At 49.9% G+C, this 25,327-nt stretch overlaps 10 protein-coding genes across 10 annotated transcripts in view; 5 read left to right on the top strand and 5 right to left on the bottom strand.

Annotated features, from left to right (window-relative positions):
* BDZ99DRAFT_522991 (uncharacterized protein) overlaps positions 1-1,340 on the top strand; it is a gene marked incomplete at both ends in the record, with an annotated part of 2,782 nt that extends 1,442 nt beyond the window's left edge. The window contains one exon of the mRNA XM_033725761.1: positions 580-1,340. Coding sequence (XP_033574335.1) covers positions 580-1,340 — 761 coding nt within the window. The remainder of the gene's footprint in view (positions 1-579) is intronic.
* Positions 1,341-2,459: 1,119 nt separating this feature from the next.
* On the bottom strand, positions 2,460-3,075 carry BDZ99DRAFT_573208 (uncharacterized protein; the record flags this gene model as incomplete). Its single annotated transcript, XM_033728269.1, has 2 exons — positions 2,460-2,951; positions 3,022-3,075. 2 exons carry the CDS (start codon positions 3,073-3,075, stop codon positions 2,460-2,462), a joined length of 546 nt encoding a protein of 181 aa, XP_033574334.1.
* Positions 3,076-5,999: 2,924 nt separating this feature from the next.
* On the top strand, positions 6,000-8,497 carry BDZ99DRAFT_522988 (uncharacterized protein; the record flags this gene model as incomplete). Its single annotated transcript, XM_033725760.1, has 3 exons — positions 6,000-7,345; positions 7,407-7,672; positions 7,731-8,497. The coding sequence occupies 3 exons, from the start codon at positions 6,000-6,002 to the stop codon at positions 8,495-8,497; spliced, it is 2,379 nt and encodes a 792-aa protein (XP_033574333.1).
* A 2,337-nt stretch (positions 8,498-10,834) lies between these two features.
* BDZ99DRAFT_536843 (uncharacterized protein) lies at positions 10,835-12,269 on the top strand (the record flags this gene model as incomplete). Its single annotated transcript, XM_033726597.1, has 2 exons — positions 10,835-11,235; positions 11,297-12,269. Exons 1-2 carry the CDS (start codon positions 10,922-10,924, stop codon positions 12,267-12,269), a joined length of 1,287 nt encoding a protein of 428 aa, XP_033574332.1. The 5' UTR covers positions 10,835-10,921.
* Positions 12,270-13,341: 1,072 nt separating this feature from the next.
* On the top strand, positions 13,342-14,059 carry BDZ99DRAFT_465265 (uncharacterized protein). Its single transcript, XM_033720504.1, has one exon. The coding sequence runs from the start codon at positions 13,448-13,450 to the stop codon at positions 13,856-13,858; it is 411 nt and encodes a 136-aa protein (XP_033574331.1). The 5' UTR covers positions 13,342-13,447; the 3' UTR covers positions 13,859-14,059.
* A 179-nt stretch (positions 14,060-14,238) lies between these two features.
* BDZ99DRAFT_536840 (uncharacterized protein) lies at positions 14,239-15,319 on the bottom strand (the record flags this gene model as incomplete). Its single annotated transcript, XM_033726596.1, has 2 exons — positions 14,797-15,319; positions 14,239-14,652 (listed from the first exon to the last, which is right to left on the bottom strand). The coding sequence occupies exons 1-2, from the start codon at positions 15,247-15,249 to the stop codon at positions 14,239-14,241; spliced, it is 867 nt and encodes a 288-aa protein (XP_033574330.1). The 5' UTR covers positions 15,250-15,319.
* Positions 15,320-16,033: 714 nt separating this feature from the next.
* On the bottom strand, positions 16,034-16,675 carry BDZ99DRAFT_522984 (uncharacterized protein; the record flags this gene model as incomplete). The annotated part of the gene is made up of 2 exons (XM_033725759.1): positions 16,034-16,468; positions 16,550-16,675. 2 exons carry the CDS (start codon positions 16,673-16,675, stop codon positions 16,034-16,036), a joined length of 561 nt encoding a protein of 186 aa, XP_033574329.1.
* Positions 16,676-17,488: 813 nt separating this feature from the next.
* BDZ99DRAFT_489740 (flavin-containing superfamily amine oxidase-like protein) lies at positions 17,489-18,847 on the bottom strand (the record flags this gene model as incomplete). Its single annotated transcript, XM_033723006.1, has 1 exon — positions 17,489-18,847. One exon carries the CDS (start codon positions 18,845-18,847, stop codon positions 17,489-17,491), a length of 1,359 nt encoding a protein of 452 aa, XP_033574328.1.
* A 2,725-nt stretch (positions 18,848-21,572) lies between these two features.
* BDZ99DRAFT_478850 (uncharacterized protein) lies at positions 21,573-22,073 on the bottom strand (the record flags this gene model as incomplete). Its single annotated transcript, XM_033722195.1, has 1 exon — positions 21,573-22,073. The coding sequence occupies one exon, from the start codon at positions 22,071-22,073 to the stop codon at positions 21,573-21,575; it is 501 nt and encodes a 166-aa protein (XP_033574327.1).
* Positions 22,074-23,174: 1,101 nt separating this feature from the next.
* BDZ99DRAFT_536836 (MFS general substrate transporter) lies at positions 23,175-25,223 on the top strand (the record flags this gene model as incomplete). Its single annotated transcript, XM_033726595.1, has 4 exons — positions 23,175-23,420; positions 23,480-24,306; positions 24,367-24,437; positions 24,513-25,223. The coding sequence occupies 4 exons, from the start codon at positions 23,175-23,177 to the stop codon at positions 25,010-25,012; spliced, it is 1,644 nt and encodes a 547-aa protein (XP_033574326.1). The 3' UTR covers positions 25,013-25,223.
* Positions 25,224-25,327: the final 104 nt, after the last annotated feature.

The following is a 25,327-nucleotide window of genomic DNA, read 5'->3' as shown; positions in this document are numbered from 1 at the left end:
CCCCTGTTCCCCCTTGTTACGGATATGGAAAGATGTAACGCCACTGACACGCTAGTAGTGGCAACCTGAGTGAAGTTAGGTAAAGATGAAGACGCCCGCAAGGCAGAAAGAAGATTCGCATGTCCGTACTTCAAGCGTGATCCACATAAGCACAATAAAAGCCCGTGTAACGGACCTGGATGGTTTAGAATTCATCAGCTAAAGTAAGTCATGGAAGCTGTCAACGCAGTTGGGTTGATATTGACGCGGCAGTAGAGAACATCTTTATCGCGCCCATGCAGTGTGGACTTGTCAACGTTGTTCTTTAGGGTTAAACTCCGCCGAGGCACTAAATACACATCTAAACGCAGATAAGATCTGCGAAAAACAGGCAGCGCGTGCAAGCGAGGGCGTAGACCAAGACAGGCAATCAAAGCTGCGCTGTAGAAAAGGATGGTCAAAACATTCAGATATCCAAAAGTGGAAGGAAATCTATAAGATGGTGTTTCCTGAAGATGATAGAACCAACCTGCCTAATCCATGTGGGTACGCCTTCAGGAGTTTCTCATTCGTAATCAAGCTCACGATGGATTTTTATAGTTTACGATCGAGATGAGTATTCGCCTGAATCTGCGTACGAACGATATTGTCGACGTGAGCTGCCGCGGAGAGTCCGGGCTGGGGTCGAAAAGCTCATTCAGGAGTATGTCACGCAAATCGGCAAGGATCTTGGTGTTGCTATCGAAGCCGTTGTGCGAGAAAGCTATGACGGAGTCAAATTGACTTACCAAAGGGATATGAGCGCTAGTGCAGATCGAGCAGCTTCAATCTCGATGCCAGCGAATGCGAGTGACCTCATCGCTCATGGAAAAGATTCCGCCCCAACAGGAATTAACGATGCATCCAAAGATTCTCTAAACGAGGCCACGTTCCAACCTCCCGGAATGATATTCGAGGGGGCCATTAATCTGAGGAGTCTAGAACTACCTGCCACGTTTATTGCCACGGACGTCGAAGCCTTCGATGATACTCTCGCCAGTTTCAGCCACTCTACACGGCATATGGGATTTGGATGTTCGTTCGACAACCTTGACGAGCCCATCCCTCCGTCAGCAGATCTATGGCACTACATCAATTCCGGAGCGTCATCTTCTACACTACTGCCTCTTGAGCAGGAATTGGACTACAAGAACAATTCAGATGGCATCGCGGATGACAGGGGCGTCTATAGCATCATACCTCCTAGCAAAGAAGGACTGCGTTGGGACAATGTAGATCTGCTACCGCAAGAGCATGTTCGGTCCCCGGGGACTGAAGTCGATGAGCTCGCGGCTCCAATGGATCTCTGGGAGTCAACATGACCCACTGTCAGTCGCTAGGGAGAAGACGATACCGACTAGTTGCTTTGGAGTCATGGAAAATAGAACTTGCTTAGACGATACCACATTGACAGGGCTGGGCGATTTGCGGTAGCCGCAGGCATGTTTCCTTTTTGGCTCACCCGTTGAGCAAAACGTGGAGCAGGAGGAGGAGATACTCAACACTACGGTAGTTGCTAGTATCATTCCGCACAAAAAACTAGGAGGAGAGGGAGTCTTCCTAGATTTGCAGATCTGTCGCCGCAGCCAGAGCTAGTAGTTTGGTAAGGCTAGCGAGAGCTGCTATCATGGCCGTATCCTCGTAACGTTCTCACACTATATCGTGATATCCTTGGCACGCTAGAGGACTTCTGACATTCAAAGATTAGACGTGGTAAAGTTCGGGACGTGAGACAGATTTATCAGGACGAGAGAGAGAGGACTATAGTTCAGCTTCCCCAGTTCCCCTGATTTCCAACTCTCAGCTTGCCACGCACATTGTATTCATTTGGGAGATCGTCAGCCGGTGCTCTGTGGCCGCCGAGAAATACCAAAACCTGTGGAGACGCCCGGTCGAGTAAGGTCCGGAGGTTTCCCGCATACCAAATTTGAAAATCCAATGCGAAGTCGTGGGTCCAATTTGAATATCTTTGAATAAACGTATTCATACTACTATGCCACGGTTTTGACTCTCTGTACCTTCTCCGCTATCGCTTCCTCATGTTTCTTGACCATAGGTGCTCTTGTTTTCTCTCGGCCCACCTTTCCTCCCGACGTTACAGTTCTTCGTCCCCGGCCCCCTCAATCTCAATTTTGGTAACATATAATTTATCCGCCGGCTCACGATACTCCGTCACAAATTCACACCCAGCGCATACAGCCACGCCGTTAGGTGAACGCTCAGAAAGCTTGATGTGTCGTCTCCGGGTGCTTTCTTGCCTTAGCTGCGGGGATGCGTCTATATGAAAAGAGCGTATCACTGCTGGGTACACATTCACTCTAATGGCCACGCGCGATTAGGTAGGTATGTTCTATACAGTAGCTCTCCCGCTAATAGATTTAGAAGTAATTACTTCAGTTCGCTGCTCTATGCGATTTTTTCCCTTCATCTCAAGAATCTTCCTACAAGTCCTTCGCGATAGCTTCTTGCATCTGCCATTCGATGCAAAACCAGGAAATGAAGTAACAGCCAACGCCGAACGATAATGACACAGCAACACAAAGCGCCGTCACCGTCTCTGTACCCCAAACTGCGGCTTTCCTCTCTTCGTCAAAGACAGCAATCCCAAGCGTTATCAAGGTGAGCACGATGCTGTTTCCTAAAAGCATTGTTGGTATTTGCCACGAGAAATGTCGCCAGCCACTACCCGCGTTGACGTCTGTTATCGGGGATTGAGGGTTGGCAATAGAGCCGAAGAGAATATACTGCATGACCTGTGTACGATGGGGGTGGATGTGAGCTCGGGTGAGCGCGATAAGTTGCTGGGCTGCAATACCAATCGCAACAAGTGAGTGGATCAGTGCACAGAGGGCGACTATTTTCGCTGTATATGCAGGAATGGGAAGCCATGTCCAGGAGAGGAGGGTCGCAATCAGAGATGTCACGAGCGCGCACTGGGTTGCATGGAGTCAGTTGACAATCTATGTAGATTGATCTAAGATTAGGTCGTTTGGAATTACCTACAGATACTATAACAGTAGCTAGTTCCCGTTGTTTTATGTCGACGAATCGATCCATGATATCTTTCTGCTCGTCGAGTGAGGCTTGAACAATAGATCTGGCAATGGTATGCGATACACCAGAAGGCGAATAGGCCACGATGATAGCTCGGCGGACATTTGCTCTGGCCTTGAGTTGTTGAAAACGCCTTAGCGTCTGTTTATTCGATGGACTTCAAATGCGCAAGTCAAACTTACGCGCCGAGTTTTGCTGTCTATCCACCTATATGCCCTTCTCATGAATACTAGAACCCATGCCATTATGTAGCTTCCGATATGCGGATCAGTTGAAAAGCGCCTGGTCTCTAAGTTTGAGTATGGTGGAGGTCAGATTCAAAGCAAGATTAGCCCACCCGCTTTTTTGAGCCGTATTCTATCGCGGAATTGACATGGCTGCCTAGAGGCCGTTTATAAATATCGCATGTTGAATCTGCAGCCTCTCTTACGCCCGTTGACCTAGCGCGGAAACTAAGTCGATCCTGGTTTGCCTCTCTTCTGTTAGTATTCGACCGTCTTCAATATTGATTGGCTAGAAGGGTGCTATTCCACCTAAAGGTGTCCGGCATTGTTACCTAGACGGTAATTCTGAGGCTTGGTTTTAGCGCTGGGTCACCGGACGTGAGGAAAGGCTGTAACAAGATGTAACACAAAGTGTGGGGTCAGATGAAGGACATTTCTTGGCCGCCAATATGATTTGCCTGACCTCGGGTGGTGTCGTGCCACTGGAAACTCATTGGGACAGTTGGCGTATTCACATCACCACCCGATAAGCGTGCAACCACTTAAATGTGGGCCAGAAGAGAAGACGGCTGCTGCCTGGAAGGTTGAGCCAGCTGCTATTATTAAATTTGACCGTCCTCGAGGATGCCCAAGGCCATGTCCACTGTGTATACATACGGCTTGATTGTGCAGTTGATATTAATTCATGTACCTGTCCTCTAGGGGGCACCCGTTTTACACAGCTTCGAATCTTCCTTGACAAGTTGTCTGCGATGTCGACAGTATTGTCGTCCTCTAACTCCGTCGATGACCATACCTGACAATCTCCGCCATATCTAGATCTTCACTACCCCTGCGGGCACTCCTTCATCATCAGGGAAAGATACCCGTCCTTCGAATTGGGCACACTGGTTTCCATCGACAGTGCAACACTGGGGACTATTCGTAGAGAGCCAGAAGATGGACTTACTGGTGGTACCTTCTTCGAACTCGCATTTCCAGGCGGTCGTCTTGGGGTCATGACACGTTCAAGAAGCCTGCGTGAATTGGAGGAAAAGAACAACGGGAAATGGATTCGATGGGAGGATACTTACCATCTCACTGAATATACCGACGAACAAATCGAATCCACCGGTAAGGCATCACTCATGTACCCTCGAGCCACCCCTCAGACATCGTGCTTTCGAGTTCAAAACGCTGATCTTACTCTTGAAAACAGCAAACAAGTTATGCAGGGATCAACTGCAAGGCGATTACGATGTTCGAAACCGCAACTGTCAGACCTTCGCGAATATCCTGATCCAACTCATCGCATATGGCACGGACCTTTACGTTCCCCGTCACACAGCATCGCATGCTTTTGGTGGTGGAGGCCCAAGTGATGAGCATTTGATTGTAACCCACCCCGCAGACCAAGCCAAGACGACCCCTTTCAACGGCAAAAAACTTTTCCAGCCGCCTAACTGGAATGAAATCGGAAAAAGGCATGAGCACGTGTTGAAGAGGAAAGAGAAAGTTCAGCAACCAACAGGCGCAACGGAATACATCGATTTAGATGAGGCTCGGAGGCTCGGAGGCCCGAAGGACCAGGTACTGTGGACAAAAGGCGCGAAGTCGCGCTTGCGTACGCTCGAGGCAAGTCCGGGGCACCAAAGCCTGATTGGGTTGAGCCACCTCGGTTTTCGGTGGGAATACCAAATGAAACTCGAAGAGCCTTAGATCAGCAAAGGCGAGAGCAGCAGTCTCAAGAGAATACCGCCTTTGAGACTTCGGGGAAGCGCCATATCGGGCCAAGGACGGCCTATGTGCAAAAGGTAGCGGACGATTTGGACGATTCGTTCAGATCTCAGATTGCGGCCACACGAGCAAGGGAGGAAAGAGTAGCGAGTTCGAGAGGTGGGATAGATCTACGAAGCCTTCGGAAGTAGAGAAGAGAAGGAAGTGGGAAGAGCTGTGCCGCTTAGAGTCAGCTCTGCTTAGGGGGGAGATGAGCCGGAAAATGGATGATTTCGGCAAAAATCAAAAGTTCTACAAATCAGACAGGGGTCAGCAATAGGCATCTGACCAGCAGTAGGCATCTTGTTGACGAAGGTCAAATTTCAATGGGGGTGAAGTGGGGGTGGGTGATGTGATTGGAGTTGGGTATGTAGGCGTTTATGGTAAAAGGGATGTGCTTATAGAACTTGTGCATGGTAGAACTTTTGTGAATTAGTTCTAGATGAAGCAGAATCGTGGTCGAGTTAGAATACGCGGGTTGGTCGCGAGATAGGTTTCCTTCATGGATGTCGTGAAGATTGAGTCGTGGGGCATGGGGGCTAGAAAAGCGGAGCGATTGACCTATGTGGATTTTGTGAGCTTATGCTCATTGGTACCCACCCGTGGAGTATATCTTAGCACGGTACCTGCCTTTCGTTTCTCTTCTCGTAACTGCGAAGGGTTTCACGCATCTACGTGTTTCCTTCAAAATGGCTAACCACAACGAGTGCACTCCTCTCTGGAGACCTCGGCGTCTCTTACGACTTTCCAACTCCATCGTGATCCACCTTCTCCGCAATTTGGAGCTGTGGAGTTCTCGCTGCATCCCTCTTGTGGACCGCCCTCTGAGCTCGGGGATCAATCGCCCATCCATTACAGCTGCGACAAGTAAACCGGAAGCCCCTCTAATCAGAACCAACTGCGCGCGCAAGTATGTGGGAGCTTAATAAGCAGATCATGAGGTACAATATGCCCGGTGGAGATAGAAGCTGGCATAGTCGCTCTACTCTATCGCATGGGTGCTCTACATGCACGTTCGAGGACGGCAGCGGCGACTTGATTTTCTGTTGTCAATGCGGGTCTGGGATTCAGCTTTTATACGTCAATCCGTCCTGTTACAATTGCGGCCACCACTTCCTGTGGGACGGTCCGATTATTCCAAACCACCGCAACTCGAAAGCTACATTGCGAACAGAAGAGACAGAAGCCCCCTCGTTGACCTTCAATGAACTTCTTTTTCGCCGAGCAGCAGACCCAGCGCAGCGATGGAGTAAGCCCATATCTACCGACAATGATGCAGCTTCTTGTGGCTCATCACCGCGCCATGACCCTTTGGAACTTTCAGCAGCTGAACGTCGGGCACTCCCAGCACCTGAAACCCCGCATGATACTCTTGAGCAGCTTCTGGGGCCGTTACCATCAAGTCCCGAGTTGGCTGCTCGGGTCTACATTCATGCGCGAGAGAGATGCCAGGAAACATCCCCTCAAGGCTTGCGACTCTTTGAGGAACACGTATTCAAAAGGCTCCATGAAACAGACTGGCCTGATCACCCGTTAGTTTGGGATATTGAATCTTCAGATCAATCTTCGGACGAAACCCCGACTGCTCGAAAAACCAGTTCAATTCCGCGCGTTCACCGGGACCCGACCCTTTCCGAAAGCTCACACGGATCGCATCACATCGCGAAGGCCGCAGCAGCAGACTCGGAAGGAGTTAATGAAAAGACCAGACTTTTGCCCAGAGCTGCATCCCGGGATAGCTCGGTGGAGGTATATAGCAGCTCGGAAACATCACCGTCTACCTGTAGCAGTCCTACAGCTACCCCAAACAGCAACACTGAATACGATGACTCCACCGAAACCGAGACAAGTCCGAGTACGGTGACACTATCTTATCCTAGGCCCTCAATCATCTCATACCTGGCCCGAAACATAGTCAATCGTGTCATGAATGGTATCCACTTCTTCTTCGACGTCAAGTCCGGCATCATTCAGTGTACTACTGGCTCAAACCACAATACCCCAACCGCTAAAAGCCAAAACGCTTCCGGCCATAGTAATCCTAACAATCGCCAGGCCGAGGATGGAAACAAGCGACGAGAAGGTGGACGTGATAGCCATGACCCACCGCAGGACCAGAGCGAAGACGACCATGACGATGATAGTAGTAATAAGCGACAGAAGCTGAACAACGGCAGACGCGCGCAGAAATCTACCAAGAGGTTTGCATGCCCATACTTTCAACGCGATCCAGAGAAGCACAAAGACCGTCGCTCCTGTGCTGGTCCGGGATGGTTCGACATCCATCACGTGAAGTACGCGCCACATCATAATCACGGATATATTTTCGAGCTACAGGTAATTGACATATTTTAGAGACCATCTTTACCACTATCACGAAGTGCGACCTTGTCCAAGATGTCGATTGGATTTGAAGACAGACAAGGCATTGAAGTTGCACCTGCAAGCACCCCAGATCTGCGAGAACCAAGCGCCGCGCCCATGCGACGGCATAGATGAAGTCAAAAAGGCAAAACTCCAAAACCGAAAAGGATGGAGCAGAAAGACCCCTATTAGAAAGTGGGAGGCTATCTACCAGATTCTCTTCCCTAATGACAACATTCTCGATATGCCTAGTCCATGTAAGTTACCTTTTAGCCTTCGACTATTCGGACGTAAGCTCATTCAGTGACCTGCTAGTTTATGAAAATGGTGACAGCTCATCGTCTACAGGAGATCCTGTCGCTCGTTTCGAGCGATATTGCCGGCGCGAGCTTCCGCGCAGTGTACGGACAAGGCTAGAAAAGGTTGTCGAGGAACATCTTCTCAGGGACGGAGACCTTATCACTAATCAGATCGAATCCATCATCAGAGAAAGTTGGGATGGAGTAGTATCCAGTTTTCAAGAAGTATCTGGAATAAGAGGTATTTCAATAGTACCCAACTCAACCCCTGCTAAAGGTTACGAAATGGACGTGGCCGACGAGGATGCCTCCACCATGCCAGCAAGCAACGGTACCATACAAGCCTCCCTAGATGGCAGCGCATTCCCAGTGATTACTCTAGAGGCCTTTGACGCTACTCGTTTCAGACCTTGCACACCACCGCTAAGCTTTAACAATAAAGTCGCCCAGGGAGGCTCTGACGAAGTCAGTTACTCCGCAAATCCAGCCTTCAATATCGACGAGTTCTTTGAAAATCTGAACGATCCATCAAGTACTAGCTGTGAACTCACCACCTTGCCATTTTCAACCTCATGGGACGACGACTACATGGGCTCCGGTGCGTCAACTTCCACGCCCCACCTCATTGAGCAAAATATGGAACAGAACATTTCCTCGCCTGGCACCACAATTGTTAAAGTCATTCCCGAGATCAGGCTACCAACAATACTTGAGAGAGAAGAAGCATATATGGATATCACAAATATGCTGCATCTCCCGAATGTTTGGTACTCTTCAGAATGATCTTCCTTCTTACCCTATTTTCTTTCTGTGCTGCGCACATGCCAAACTGAGTAGGGGGTGAAGTTCTCTAAGAAGAGAGCTTGCTGGCGGCCTGGGTTGCGGCGTGATGACCTTACATCACGTCCGACGGTTCGGAGCTCTTGTGATAGATCGGAGGACTTTAGGCGGTGCCACGGCCCGAAGGATTTTCCTAAGCGTACCTCATATTTCAGCCTTGGCCACAACCTGACAGACACATGTCGGCACCCAGACAAGGATGGAGAGACCGAATTACCGATTTCCAAGTCACGGGAGGATAGTAAAATAATAGTCCCTCAAGGATTTTCGACTCAAAGAATTTGCTGCCTGGTAATGCATGTTTTCCCTGGATCTAAGCCCACATGAATGAACACGCTTGTCGTAGCTCCATCGCTCCCTGGGTAAGAAGTTTTGACACAACGTGACTTGACTTTTGAGTGTTAACATTCCACCAATCGGCACGCGGCCGAGGCAGCAAGCAATCACTCGACTCCCAGATGTTAGAAAAGCGTAGGCCGCTACTCGCCGAAGGTCCCTATCACGCTCATCCTCCCTACATTATCGGATTCTGAACTCTTTAGGAGCATGTATTCGCAGACTTTTGCTGTCAAATCTGACGACTCTTCTAGCTCTGCCGCGTCTTCGCGTAGACACTTCGCTTTATACACTATACATTACAACTTTCCACTTGTATTATCATAGCACTGAGAGCTCATTCTTGCTCAGATCTTGACTACATCAACAATGATAGGGACGACCGTCCATGTTCCATTGCTGGGAGCACCTCCAAGACGTCTCTAAACTATCCGAGAAAGGCGGCTAAGTGCGTTGCTAACAGCCATAGGATCAGAACAAGCAACACGTCACATCAATGGGTCCGACTTGAAGCGTCTAGCTCTGGGAAACTGTACCAATTCAAGCGAAGGATGGAACGGGCAATGGCCGAACACCAACACTTCACTTCTCTGCCATTTATATCATTCAAAACTCACATCCGCTTTCACAGTAGTGCTAAGGCACCACACTATCCCGGATCAAACTTATATCAAACGCGATGATATGCCGTTTGATGTTCCGTCCTTGGGAGCATCGACTAGCAACCTACGATGCTAGGACATGAAAATCAAGATGCGAACTAGCTAATGACAGAGGACCGGCTAGTCTCGAAAGCGGCAAACTATCGAAAGCTACCTCCACGTAATTTCATGTTGGAGGATGTTGCCGACTCGTACGTATCTCAATGTGTCCGAGCGCCTGCTAGTGGTGCCGTGACAGTAAAAGCACTACTGTCGAAATTCTATGGCACCGGAAGTTCTTTCTGGCGTTGTTCAAAGACGATGTCTAATCAGTATGGAAAACATCATAATGATTGCGCTGGGAAAGAATTGCTAGATCCTCAAATATACACCGTATAAAAGTGGTGTTGAACAAAGAATGGGCGAGAAGCTATTGGCTTCAATGCCGAAAGGTGGATGGCTCAAACCGAGGTGCCATCAAAACTCGAGCCCCTACTTCCCCCGGTTCCGGATGACCAACTCCGTGAAACACCTTGATCAAAAAGAGAGGGGAAGAGAGCCATGCCTCATTTTTTCCGAGATTATGGAATTTCAGTTCCCCACGCAACTCGAAATCGCATGGCTGGTTGTCAGCCGCCTTATCGTCTCTTCCGAGAAATACCAAAACGTGTAGAGAAATTCCATAACGTGAAGTTCGGAGGAAGTCTCCCGGATTTCAAGCTTTCGAATACCCCAGCAGCCCCTACGATGTTGTAAGAGCTGGTCGACTGAGTGGTATACTATCATGAATCTATGATGCGGCAGAACACCTTGTGGAGTGGCAAGAAAGATTGTACAGATGTTTGTGAGGAAGCACCTTGAATAGACTTTATGCACTCCTCATCAGACCTTCGAGGTCCTAGAATATACTTCGGTGTTCTTCAAGCCGTGCTCAGGATGACGCAGAAAGTGACAGGCCATAAGTCTGCGCACAAGCGTTTACCACTGCTTGGGGTAACCCCCCATGGAATTTCAAAAACATAGGCGCGATTTCAAGCGTAAGGTATTGTAAAGTAGACTGCCTCTTGACTACTAATTGCTTGCTAGCTAGGCTGCTCTTCACAGTGATGTTGAATGAGCAAGACTAGAGTCAAGCAATGATAAATCCGCGTGTGACCTAGTACTGTAGGTGATTACGGCTACTAACACTCACGCCCTGAATCGGTTATTGGCGGAAGTTGTTTTAGTGGGTCTGAAACGCATTCACCCTCACGTGGAGATCATGCGTGCTTCAACTAGCGTCTTGCTTTTGCACAAACATTTTCTTCGCCGTCACAAACAAAGCACGCTTGGCTTTATTGGCCCGACTTCATACAAGACTATAGCCTCAGACCTTCTCCCTCCCTACATCATGGCAGAAGATTCAGACGTTGTCCCGAGAGATACAAACAAGCTGCCCATCCACCATGGTCATCTTCTCGGAGAGGACCTTCTCGAGGACGATCTGCCTGGACACGAGGCCCTGGACGACGGTCCCGCGGAGGACATCCAGGGGGTCAAGACTGTTACTGGATACGCTCCAGCACTCAAATCGAACCCGCTGCCCCGAGTAGAAGCGGAGAAACTCCTGGAGGTTGTCCTAGGACTCAAGTTCCCCTCCCTCGGGCCATCAAAAGGTGGGATCAAACGCTGGTCTTCCCCTGCTCGCGAAGACTTTGCAAAGGCGTATGCCCTAACCCCTCTTCCTCTACGCATCGCGACCCTTTCCTGTCTTACACAGCTCTAGTCACCCTGATATTGCACACAACGCCGTCTTCGTCTCGATCGACTTTGAGAGCCTCTCTTGGATGGATGACACGGAACACCCTGAGTACGGAAAGATCACGGAATTAGGCCTGGCCTTTCTCGACACTCGGGCACTCAAAGGTGTGACTAGCCAAACAAATTGGGTGGAAGAAATCCGCGCAAAGCATTACATCGTCGACGAGTACGCCCATCTCCGGCCGATGGTGGTGGATAAGCGCAAGCACTCTCTCGCCAACGCGGATAAATTCGATTACGGGGCTAGCGAAATCGTGCCGTTCGATGCTCTCGGTAATATCTTGAAGAACGCGTTGCGTATCCCGGACGACGCTGCGTCGGCTGCTGGGAAGGAGAGCATGGAGGTTAAGTACCGCCCAATCATCCTCGTGGCCCACGCGTATCAGAACGAGGACAACTACCAACGCAGCGAACTAGGCTTGTCCGATGCCGACCTCGACGTCCTCTACGCCATCATCGACACCCAGGTCATGATGTGCGGAAGAGGGCAGAAAGCGCCAGGCCTTAGACAATTACTGGAGACCAGGTTCGGCATCCACCCCGTAAACATGCATAACGCCGGCAACGATGCTGTCTATACCCTCGTCTTGGTCCTGGCGCGCGTGGCGAAGAAGGGATACGGAGTGGACGAGAAGAGCGACGTTGCGGACAAGTGGCTAGATGCCCTGAAGATAAAGATTGCAGAAGAAGCTGGGGGGAGATGTGAGAACTGTGGTGGGCTTGGACACTTGGACGAAGCGTGTGAGGAGCCAAAGGGGGCGGGGCTGCATGACGTCGCGAAGGCTCTTGCGAGGTTAAGGCTAGATAGGGACGACGCTGTGCAGGAGTTCGAACGGACGGCATGTGCTCCTCCTCGCGACGCTGAGCCCACCTTCGGTGATGAGCCTGCTGAGCCTACTGTCCCAGATGCTGGTCCAGTAGATGATGCAGAGCGCTGAGCTCACACCGACCAGGTTCATTTCCTCTCTTCATCAAGAAAAAGGCCCTTTCGATAGACCCAGGGATTAGAATGTACACACTTCTTATGTACGCCTTTTTGGCGACCGGGTGATTATGAGCGTGAAGATCATGAGTAGAGTCCTGTATTTCTGTATATTTGTTGCCGCTGTTAGAGGTGCCCCGGTCCAGTGTCAAGAATCTTGACCCTTTCGAATTCTCAAGAAGTGATTCGCAGACTGGTGATATAGTGCCTTGCAAAAAGCCCGAGCAAACTTATCCACCACCGTTTGAGGTGCTTCGGCGCATTCTGAAAGTTAAGATAAGATGTACAGTCCCGGAGAGCTGAATTAGAACACTTTCACAAGCTGACCGTCGGCCTGCCTGCCGCTGTTTGTGGTGCTTCAGCACTCCATCATAAAATGGGGTAAGATGGAAAAGGCGGCATGCCCAAACGTATGCCCTAGTACTGTGTTGTCGTATACGGGCATGGATTATACTTGGCAAACCTTGGCTATAGCTGAGCCTTGTACGTGATGGCATCAGCGCAGCTTCTCACTGATGTCAATAGATTTTTGGAATTAATCATTTTCGGCTTCGTCGCCAGCGCTGTCAGGATTCAGCCTCTGACTATCTATCTCAGCGCTGATTAAAGAGTTGGAAGTGGTGGTGGCGGAGGCGGGCTGAGTGCCTTGGCATCACTTGGCATCTGCTCGTCAGCTCTCTAATTCATACATGCTGACGGCTGTTGTTTGCGAACTTTATGACCCGCAACACTAGAATCAAGCTCACTCCAGGTAGTTCTGGGCTGTGGCGTTTTGCTTCCGTCTTCGGTGAAGTTAGCTTGGCGTCTGACTACCTATGTGCATTTCTCATCCATTTCTCAGCCTAGTACCGGGGGCCTTGCGCTTCAACGAAGCTTAATCTCAAAGGTGATGACTCCAATATTAGAGCGGCATGGTTGTTATCGAAGAATAGCAGAGGTATAAAGAGCGTGCTTCGTCGTCTCCAAGAGCATCGTCATCACAAGAGTTCAGTACAACAGTTCAGTACAACTTCAAGACTACCTTTCCTAGTATTTCCTCGTCTTCATTTCCTTGCATTTGTTTCTATTTTTCTCCTATTAAACTTCGACCACTCGCTACCTTCAAACCTATTAATCGACCAATCAACTCTCAAAATGAAGTCTTTCGCCACTATCGCCCTCACCCTCCTCGCCGCCGCCACCACCATCTCCGCTCGCCCAAACATCATGGAGCGCCGCCAGCCCGCCGTCCAGAAGGTCAGCGTCCAGCTCACCAACGATCGCACCGGCAGCAACGCCGTTTTCAACGCAGCCCTCAACAATGGCGCCGTCCCGATTGTCGATCTCTTCCTCGGCAGCGCTGTCGACTTCGGCGGCGTGGTACTCGCCTCCAGCGCCCAGTTCGTCGGCACTATTCTACCCGGAGCGGCTTGTGTTATCAAAGGCAATGATGGGAGGGTATTTGGGGATATCAATGACCGCAAGACATTTACCGATTTGGATGGGGATGCGGGCAATGCGGTGCCGCAGAACTTGAACGATGCCACTTTGGAGTGCCAGCTTTGAATATAATGATTGTAGCGCTGTATAGAGAAAGTAGTGGGATGTTGAGACGTATTTTGCATTGAGTTTGGGCCACGGTTTCATAGCGGGTTTTGATTTTATGGTTTTGGGGATTCATTATATTTGGACTGGATCATTGTTAGGGCGGAAATTCACTTCACGTCGCTCGTTTGAATTACTTAGAGCTGATGTATATCATTTGGCGAGGCCTCTTCAGACCTTTAGAACATTGTGACTGCCAACAAAGACATCCATTGATCGTAAGCACTGCGCAGTGCAGGGGCTCCCCAAAGTCAAAGAACGTAAAGAAATCAAGCGTCTGACCTAGAGCTTCCAGGAGATGATATATCAACTGCATCGAGCCCCCTTGTCAACGATCCCCATCAACTGCTCCCAAGAAGTTGTTCGATCTCGGCATGGTTATCATTCCAGAAGTCGTAGAAGCTGTCTACCATTGGAACCTCCTTAGACTTGAAGGCGCCGTGAACAGCTTCGAACTTTGCCCAAGCCTCCTTCAGAGCATTCCTATCACTTAAGAACCTGGTTGGTCCACGTCTTTGTCGTGTCATGGGCGTCTTCTTTATCCTATTGAAGGCTGTTTCGACGCCTCGAAGTGCGCATGTTGCAATAGAATGCGGCGGTGTGAGACGAATCATGGCTATCTCCTTGACGAGATCTGCCGAAGCTCGATCCATGAAACACTGACCATTTATTTGTTCCCCCGGGTCCGCACCATTTTCAATGAACAGATTGACGAGCTTCGCAAGCTCAGCCAAACTTTCTTCTTCAAAGTTAGGCTATCGTAAGCAATTCAACGCGTCAGCGTCGAGAGCAGCGCCGTTCTTTATTAATAGGCCAACGAGCGTGATATATTGGGCCACGCTCTCCTGTTCGACGGTATGCTGCCTCGCCCACGGCCATGTCAATGCATCGGAACTAACCAATGCGCCATGCCCAATCAATACAGATGCTGTCTCAAGCTCCTCTTCACCTAGTGCTACTTCGAGTGGGGATTGCTCAAACGGCTCTTCGTCTTCGTTCAGCCAACGAAGATTTACATCTGCACCATGCTTAAAAAGTTTTTGGGTCAAATCGAGATATTCGTCGCCTTTCTGGTAAATAGTTTCGTGGAGAATGGGCCATTGATTGTCAGCCCCATAATTCAGGATGCCTGGTGTCGCTTTCTTAACGTGATGTACCACAAGACACCGTAAAAGCCGGAGCTTGCGGCACTTAATGGCCCATGAAAGTTCGCCAATAGCACGCTCTCGAAAGTCATTTTCCAGCAGCAAGTGGTATCGTTTATTGACTTTCGAAAGGCTACTTAGCGAGATGTTGTCAAGCTCGCTCGCGATAATGAGGACCAGCTCGTTGGGAAGGTCGGAGAAAGGCATGCTTGTATTTGACAGGCACCGGCGGAGAAGAGCTGCCCTTTCTAGTGCTTCATTTTGAACAAGATCCTCCTAGAAATGTTTCCAAACCTACGTGTAGGGAGCTTGTGACTCTTTCCCGGGCGTGCGGTAGGCGTAAATAGTTTGTCATCAAGCTACTATGCGAAGGTTTTAGCAGATTGTATGTTTCGAGACAGAAACCACGACTCTCATTCTAACTGTGCCTAGACTCTTTCAGCAGACGTTTGGTAGGATCACGCACTATCTCGTGCATTCAGGCAAGTCTTGGCATGAGCAAAAGGTGTGGAAGATTAGCGTAAATGCACACCAGCAACCTCGCTTAGAGTGAAGAAATCACGTGCCATTAGCGAGGTCGTCGCCTTTACACGTTTCGACCGTCTTGTACAAGACTACCAACGCTCGTTTGCGCATGTAACTGATTAATGTTATGAGAGAATCTAGTCTGAGGCGCCCTAGCAAGTTTACTAGCTGTTCAGCCAATTCACAATGATGAGAATCGAATCTTCAAAGCCTTGCAGGGCACCTTAAGTATTATCAAACAAACGTAAGCAGTAGCAGGGAGTGGATTGTATCCTCATTCTCCCCCTAGGTCTATCCGCATGCCAAGACCACACACTTGAGATCATTGTAAGCCGCAGCAACGGCTTTCCTGGACTTCGGTCTCGATCTCATCACTTTACTCTCCTCCTTAGCGGGTGTGGATCATCCCACCCTAAGAAACGTTTCGATATCAACATGATTTTGGTTCTAGAAACCAGAGAAATCGTTATGCGTTGGAAAAAAATTTAGCTTCATACGCATGGTGGATCGCTTTGAACATAATCCATGGCGTCACCAATGCTGCTTCCTCCGTGATGAAGACTCCGGACCTGTTTGCTCTTGGCTTCTTGTTCTTACCGTCCCAGGCTTTCTGGGCGTACCTCAAGACATATTTGGTGATCACATGTGGCGGACGCGCCAGCGCAATATCCTTAAAGAAGTCTACGGTAGAGTGCTGCAAAAAGTGACGGCCATGCCCATCCACATGTTCGATCAGAAGGGTGATGAGGTCAGCGTTCTCTTCATTGCTTCGGGACCATGCTCCCGGTAATACAACATGTAGAACATTTACTGTCTCTCTAATCCCAAGGGAAATATAGTCATGCGACTTTTCCATGGAACCGTTTAGATCGGCTTCGAGCTGCAAGAGTTTGCGAACGAGCTACATCTAGTCCACGAATCCGTTGCGCAAAGGAGGTAGATAAATCGGCATTTTCTTCCGCGAGACTATTTACCCACTAACGGCTTCGATAAGGGTGCTCGTGCGGCGTTTGTAGTATGCATCCGATGCGCTAACGGTAGTGCCGTACTCGATAGAAGAACCAGCTTCTATCAGCGCCAACGCGATCTTGAAATGGCCTCCGCCCATGGCTAGTGCGAGTGGCGGACATGTAAAGGTATGCCTACTCCTCGAATTGGCAAGGCTAGATAGATTCGCTCCCACGCTTAGTAGCTGCCGTATGAGCGTGATGTCTTCGCCGCCTTTCTCATAAATGACACTGAAGAATCGCCGGCTTGCGGTGGTTGAGGAGCAATAGAGTTACGCCGTTTGAAGAGATAGCTATCCAGTAGATCGTGATATCGCCGGCTAACTCCTTACAGCCTACTTAGGGAACTGTCGTCGAGATGTTGACCGGTTATGAGCAAGAGCTCATTAGGTAGTGCCGAGAATAGCATAACGCTAGTCGCAGACATATAGTGGGTTGCCACAAATCTTCGCACGCTCTTTTGCCACTCCTTATAGGATTTCTTAAAAGATCTGTAACCGCTCATTTGTCAGGATACCGCGTTTATGGATTACTCAAAATGATGAAACTACGTCTCGCTCAAATTTCTGAAATTACGAAGAAGCCTCACACGCACGGCAAAGAATCTGTATGCAGCTTATTCGGATATTGTGTAGCAAACGGACGGGTGATGTCATAGAGAACGATCAGTTTGCGGCAACCGCATGCTGGATCAACTAGCCGTAAGTATATATATAATTATACTCATCTACCACTGCTTGAGGTCCTTAGCCGTATTCTGACAAGATTGAAAGACCCTATATGCGTACACAGTTTTGCCAACGCTTGGTGTCCTTGAACGTACGTTGATGTCTCCCGCCTCAAGACGTCTATCAAACAAAGTACTTTTTATCCTCGACCCTAATCACGACGGACTCATCACCCTTCTCATCCATTTACAACCCCTTCACAATGTCCGGCAGCAGCTTCTCCGTAAACTGCCACAACTTACTCGAATCCTGAGCGTGCCACGCGGCCCCCGTCCAGAACGTCTTCTTCCCCCCTTGCAGCGCATACAGCTTCTTATAGAAGCCACTCTTGATTGCCTCAACCGATACCGTGGATTCGAAAGGGGAGTGGCTATGGAATATCACAAACTCCGGCGTCGTCGTATTCAGCGTACCCGCGGTCTTGAGCCTCTGGACCGCCGCAATGATCGCAGATTTCGCGTTGTCATCACCAATTGGGGCCGGCGTGCAGTACTTCACGGTGAAGAGGCCTTTCGTGTCGGTAGATTGCACAAAGTATGGACCAGGAAGGAAAGGGACGTTGTACGGGGTGTCAGCACCAAAGTTGCGGACTTCGATGCCGTCGGGGATACCGGTGTTCTTGATGATGGCGGAGTAGTATCCAGCATTGAGGAACTCACTGAAGATGACCCTCTCGTTCAGATCGAGGTCCCAGCCTAGCAAGTTTTCGAGCTTGGGCGGGATACTCGAGAGGAGCTTCTTGGCGATGATAAGTTTCTTTCCCGTAGGAGTCAGGACCTGGACTTTAACACCGAGGGGAGAAGAGCGGTCGACGGAGAGGATGGTGGTGCTAAGGAGGGCTTTCTTGCCTAAGATCTTTTCGGCGGCTTCGTAGGGTGCTCGGTTGTTGTGCGAAACGGTGGCTTGGTAGCTGTTCTCTTGCAGTGCCTGGATGCTGGCCAAGCTGACGAGTTTGAAGACGTAGAGGGTTGATTGATCTAGGAAGTTCCCCATTCCATTTCCAAAAATATTAAGGATCTGGACAGCGCCTTCGATGTTGTATTTCTTAACGAAGTCACCAAAGGGGATGAGGAAGTCCTCCGGGATAGTATCCGGCAGGTCAAATGAGTCTTCGAGGTACGGGTACTTCGAAATCTGCTCTACGTAGTTGATCAATCCCTGCGTGACATTCCCCGAGTAGACGCTTGTCAGCGTCTTGCCAGTACGGAAGTCTACCGGAATGGTGGTGAGCGTCGTGGTGCCCGCGCGCGCGATATCGGTCTGTTGCAGCTTCACTCCGAGTCGTTTGAAGAAGTTCTGGACCACTGGGATGTCATACCAGGCGACGACGCCCATTTCGGTGTTGTTTCCGGACGCGGGATCCGTGTAGGTGTATGTGTGTCCTCCGAGATAGTCGTGATGGTCCACAACGATAACGCTCTTCCCCAAGTCGGTCAATCGAATCGCACCATAAGTTCCACTTCCTCCTCCACCGAGAACGACAACGTCCGTCGTGATAATGTCCGCGGGGCCGTATCCATCTATGCTAGTACCGCGCTCGGTCATTGCGGCTGTTGTTGTAGATAGTGCGCTGAGTGCAGCAGATAAAAGCGAGAAAGGTCTCATTTCAAAGCGAACGGATTGGAAGCGGATGTGCGATAGGAGCAGGGCAGACCAATGAGTTGAGATACCTCTTATACATCATGACAAGCCACTCTTATATACGTGCGTGAATTTTCTCATCACAAGCTCTCCTGATGTGTACTTCAAGCATATGGATTGCGTAAACAAAGGGGTGGCCAATAGCAACCCCTGCTTCGGCCGGAACGACACCAGCGGAACGACACCAGCCGAAGAAACATGCATAACTTCAATCCATATGGACCCCATGTATCTCCGGCCAGACTTTCAAGGTGTCCGGAAGAATGGAAACGCCCTGGGGAAATGCAAAAATGCACGTCCCCCGCATGATCTGCACTGCAGGTCTTACCACGTGGGGTAGAGGTGCATGATGACGAGATTTCATAGCCGTCGGGATTTTTATTCTTTTCGCAGACTTCTACGGCAGTCAGCTCTTCCATTCGGCTCATGAAGTTCCTGAAAGCCCGTAGAATCTCGGACCGGATGAGTTCATACCAACGGTCCGCAGGCGGCGGCATTTATCCTCACCCATATTTCACGGGGAAGGATGTCGAGCTCAATAAGTACGAGTTCTAGATTATACACACATTCACCACTGTTTAAATTTTAGTTCCTCATTCTTTATTTCAACTCTTCTCGAGAATGATATCGGAGCTTCAACTACTGACATACAATTTAGTTTCGGTCTTTGAGAGCCAACTGTCTAGACTTGGAACTAAACCACCCAGCACCTCTGCATATGTCTATGTGTGCTACTATTAACTGAGTGCATCCAATGTGACCATAAAATCTAGACCAATGTTTGCCCTGACTGTGACTGAGGCGCGCTGGCCTCGCTTGTCCACGAAATATTGGGGTTTCTTCCAGTTCGCATTCTTTGAAATTGTGCTCAAGTACCCATGCCAGTGGCTGAAAAGTATGCGGGACCCATGGTAACGCTGACGAGGCATTGCACATACCAAGCGAGTACCCAATATGTTCTCTTTCTTTCCACAGAGTGGGCATCAATCCGACCCGAGTCTCTCTGCTGTCGGATAAGTTCCAGTTTGGTTCAAGAGGATCACCGAATACTAACTTAAGACGGTTCAGCTCGTTTATAGATCGTAGACGAGCACACTAGCACTCGTTTTCTAATCATATATGCGCTGCGTTGATGCTCTACCGCCTTCATAGTATCTTCTTGAAGTTGAAAGGGGCCATGCGCGTCTTGTAAACGGTCTAAATAGGCTTCTGTTCTTGGGCTGGGTCGTTGATGTTTACTAGGTACGGGCTAATTGCCAAGTCTTCGGGTCCACGCCCATCTTATACATCGTCGGAACAGGCGTCGCTTCTCCCCTGGGTTGTTTAGGTATGCCAGGTACGGATGAATTACCGATCATCGGGTCCACGCCTGTGTGCGACCCCACTGAATAGGCATTTGTTCTCGGACTGGGGTAAGTCTACCAGGTACGGGTCAATTACCGAATCGTCGGGTCCATGCTAGTGCTGTACGTCGTCTAAATAACCCTCCGTTCTTGGATTGGCTCGTTTAAGTCGACCAGGTACGGCCTAATTGCCGAATCGTGGGGTTAATGCCCGTGTTGTACCTAAACGATCTGAACAGGCCTCGGTTCTTGGTTTAAGTTCTTCATATCTACTAGGTACGGATGAATTACCGGATCGTTCCGTCGGACTAACCTTGAACACATCATTGCTTCTCCCCGCATTTACCACGGATATGATATAGGCCTTTGGAGGAACTGAAATGCTCGTAACGACCGGTCGCTCCTCAGTCGCTGTCGTATTCGCGTTCAGAACGATTGGAGCTATGACGGATGATACAGGTATGTCGCTAAAGCATGGGGCATGGTATTCGCCTTCGTAGCCGACATGGTTGCATTGCAATCATCTGACTGTGCGCTAGCTCTTAGACCAACGCATCTCCAAAAAAGACGCAATTGACCGGTTACGTCGGAGGCCCACTATGGAGTGTGAAAACACGAGCTGATCACGAACCTAGGACCAGCGTCGTCGCCTTCCATATTGCGAGTAGCCCAACCACCAGCCCCCACAACTCATGCAAGCAGCCGTTCACAAAGCTCTCTCAATTTCCTGGGGTACCTCCGTAAGCAAGATCATCCGGAGGTGATGCCAAGCCTCCAAGATATTGAGACGCGGAACCACCATCCCAGGGGCTGTCTCAGCGCAGTACGCTCGTGACTTTCACCGTACCCTTTTTTGCCCAGCTTGGCCCTGACTGCACCTTTACACGTAATAGTGACAGGGGTCCTTGAAGAAATCATGACAGTCCACGAAATCGTGATGCCATTCTATAACTTCCGACCCTTTCAATACACATCTTAGTACTCTAGGGTTATGTACACTAACCTAGCGCTGCTTGAGGCCTCTAGAACGTTGTTAACAACTAGAAATGGCCAGTCTGACAAGCCTGATGGTCTTCGGGCCACTTCCAACGGAATTATAATAGTATGCCGCTATGTGCACGCCGAGAATGTACTGCCCGGAGACTATCCGACCATCCCACTGCGATAACCTTTACTAACTATTGGACGATACTGGACCTCCGTTCATGCAGTTGAAACTTTTAGGAATTAAAGGTTTTGGAGTTGCAATCGTACCACCTGGCGCAAGTTATGAGAAAAACGATGTACTAAAGTGAGGTAACAGCGAAAGAACTCAAAGCATCAACCACTTTGTTCGAAGCGCTAGGCCAAACGCCAACATCTTTCGAAATCTCTATCAAAGCCATGCCAGGTGAAGAATGCAATGACCGTAGCTGCTGGCACCTGTCGACCTTCTTCTCACCCACATCTTCATCCTCCTCTTTTGCATCGACTACGGTCCAAAAGCCTGCCCACCTGGCTCTCCTGCTATTCTCGCTCCTGGAAATTTCCACCATGGGCTCACGCGCGATGACCACAGGCAATTTCAAGCCTCGGCTTGCGAATAGGGCCTCAACAGCTCCCTCATCTTCGATATCCGCGATATAAGCGTGCACTCCATGGCCACCGCCGCGAAAGACCTCCTCGACAAATGCAGCGCCATCTACAGCGACCGCAAGGATGTGCATATGGCGACAGCAATGTGCAGCGACAAAATAAGTTGACGATGCCGTAAAGCCGAACTTAGCGATGATGCAGCAGCACTCCATCTTATTAGGAAGAGGATGTGCGGCAGCCCTTCGAGGAGTTCGAGAAGCTCTCCGTAGTAGACAGACGGATGCTGCGGCTCTGCTGTATGCATTTCCTGTGCTGCTGTGGTGGTTATCAAATTGGGTGTTGACGATACGAGAGAAAGCGACGGAGTTTCATAGAACGGAGAGACCGCTCTGCTCAAAGCACTGGCTTAAGTGTGAAGATAATGTCAAGAACAAAACGGTGAGGCCATGCTTCGGTATTCATCTCGCGCGTCTCCCAAAAATAGACTGATTCTCCGACAATTTGGCGACTCTACAGCATGATCTGTCCTCGAAGCTGGACTCGACACCACGTTCTGTACCTTACATCGCTTCGTCCATGCCGTGGTCAGGGCTAGGAATCAGACTATTAGTTAAGTTTTAACCAGCCCAGTAAGACGCAAGGAGTCAGCGTGAGGAGTAAGCCGACCGTAACTAGTTAAACCGACGTGAGCGATCCGTTGCAATCGACCATTTTAGTGGACCTGGACAATCCAATCAAGGACAAGACCAGGGTCCAACCTGGATTAATCGGGTTGTAATCTAGTGAATTAACCCCGCATACACGTTTTAGGACGCGTTCTGTGGCTTTTCACGCGTTGTTTTGACCCCCCTACGGCCCCCACGGGTACCCCTTTTCTACACACAGGGTGAATAGAGGTCCGTGCTTAGTCCGTAAACGGTTTAAGCCGGTCACGATCCCTCTCTAATAAACAGTGCTAAGTGATCGATTAGGAATGGATTGCAAACTATACCCCTCTAACTCGCTCCATCGGCTTACTCCTCACACTGCAAGGAGTCGAATACTGCCATGGGAAGTGTCTGTTCGGTGGTGGATTCTAATCGTTATATTCCGTCGTTGTGTCGTGTTTTTCCTTGCCCTGAGTGTGAGCCGCAATCTACAGCGACGGGGAATAATTATGGAGAACCTTTGGTGGGTCTTCCCGGGGTTTTATTGACTAGTAGCCAAAACACGCCCACACGGATAAGACCTTTCCCGGAACTTCCACTTCGTTCTTGAAGTTCTCTACCCCAGCAGAATCTGCAATTATTTCTTCAAATAATGGAACGGCCCATATGGAAGTTAAAGCAAGTAGTATTCCTGCCCCAACCACTGTCCAGTCGATCAAGGCGGACGACAATGATGCAGGAGGCGGGGACGACATCCTGCCAGAGCGAGCCGAGAACAAAGCCACATTCGGGCCTGATAAAGTTGAAGATGACAAGGAAATAGATCAGGGAGAAGAAAGACCTGGTATACCATTGTCCAAAATCAGATCGGTTGCCTTAGTGGCTATTGTGGCGGGCGCTGCCTTTCTTAATGTAAGCTCATCTGAATAGTCTAGTTTCATATTGTTAATCTTGAGAACTTTGCCTTCCAGTCCTTCGGCGTTCAGTCAATCGTAATTGCGCTTCCCACCGTGGGTACCGACCTGGGCATCCCGACGAGTAGACAGCAATGGATCGTTTCCGCATACTCCCTCACCTTCGGCTGCTTCCTTCTTCTCTGGGGCCGCTTAGCGGACGTTTACGGGAAAAAGCTCGTCTTCGCCTTAGGGTCGACTTGGTTCTGTATAATATCCCTAACCATACCATTCGCCCCGCAAGAAATACCTTTAGACCTGCTGCGAGGTTTTCAGGGACTGGGAGCAGCAGCCACGGTGCCAACTGCAATTGGAATCCTCGGGACCACATTCACAAAACCGGGAAAGACTAGGAACTACGCTTTCTCCTGCTTCGGGGCTGGAGCGCCGTTAGGGTCTGTGTTCGGTAATATACTGGGCGGGTTCATTGCTGAGTATCTGACCTGGAAATGGATTTTCTGGATCCATTCTATCATCGCTGCGATCATTACTGGCTCAGCTATTTTCGTAATACCACGATCGCCCCTAATAGAAGCAACGGGTATCAAAGGCGCTGTGGACTGGATAGGCGGCACACTCATCACCTGTGGCTTACTCGCACTACTCTTTGCGTTGGCCGAGGGCAATGTCGTAGGCTGGACTACGCCCTGGATTCCCGTCCTTATAACAGTATTAATCCTTCTCGTAGCCCTCTTCACGCTTTGGCAGTGGTATCTCGAGAGCAGATGTCGTCGACCGCTCATGAAGATTTCCATCTTCAAGAACACGAGATTCTCGGCCGCCATGATAATCATGACGCTCTTGCAAGCATCGTTCAACAACTTCCTGGTCTTCTCAACTTACCTGTACGCCTGCCGTTAGCTTCACACACTCCAGAAAAGCAGACCTAACACTTCGCACCCCAGATACCAAGACTACCTCGGCCTCAGCACCATCCAAACAACCCTCCGCTTCATTCCCACGGGCGTCGTAGGAAGTAAGCCACCCCATCCTACCCCATCTTACGCACGTTCTCAAATCTCAATCCACCTACTGACCACAATCGCCACAGTCATCACGGCCCTCGCCACAGGCTTCCTCCTCAGCGTAATCCGCGGCTCCCATCTCCTGGCCTTCAGCTGCCTCTGCATCTCGACCTCGGCCCTCCTCTTCGCCTTGCCCATCTCCCCCCACATCACCTACTTCGCCTACGGCTTCCCCGCTATGTGCCTCGCCGTCCTCGGCATTGATATCCTTTACGTGAGCCTCACACTCTTCACAGCGCAATCGCTACCGCAAGAGGACCAAGCGCTCGGTGGGGCGCTAATCAATGCGGTGGCGCAGGTTGGGAGGGCATTGGGATTGGCATTGGGCACGGCGGTGCAGACGGCGGTGGAGGCGAGAAGGAAGGGGGTGAGTGTGCAGAAGGTAGGGATGGAAGAGGTAGGAGTAGGGGATGAGGCGTTGCTGGCGGGGCTGAGGGCGGCGGAGTGGTTGGATTTGGGGATGGGGGTTGCGGCCTTGGTGGTTGTGTTGATTGCGTTTCGAGGGGCGGGGAAAGTAGGACAGTAACGATGGACGGATGAGGTTGCCTTTCAAGAACAAATGCGTTGAGAAACCGCTCGACGTGGAGCATTGGCTAAGCTGAAAAGAGATATGAGATGCGATAGCGTGGGCTCGCTCTGTGGAACATGAAGTGGTGGTCCAACACTATTTAAAGTAGCCTAGAGAGCTATTCTATGAGGCTTGGCAGAGCTACGGCTTAATAAAATTTAGTGAGAGCACCAAATTACCTCGACTTGAATATTGCTAGGCAAGCGCATACAGGTTTGAAGAGTTTGAAGGTCTAGATTGGACTTTGCAAGTATTTGTCGACGGCGGCTCTGT

The sequence above is a fragment of the Mytilinidion resinicola genome (genome assembly GCF_010093595.1).
Source record: "Mytilinidion resinicola strain CBS 304.34 unplaced genomic scaffold BDZ99scaffold_14, whole genome shotgun sequence".
NCBI lineage: Eukaryota > Fungi > Ascomycota > Dothideomycetes > Mytilinidiales > Mytilinidiaceae > Mytilinidion > Mytilinidion resinicola.
Note: the sequence above shows the minus strand (reverse complement) of the source record. Positions and strands in the feature narration are given on the sequence as shown.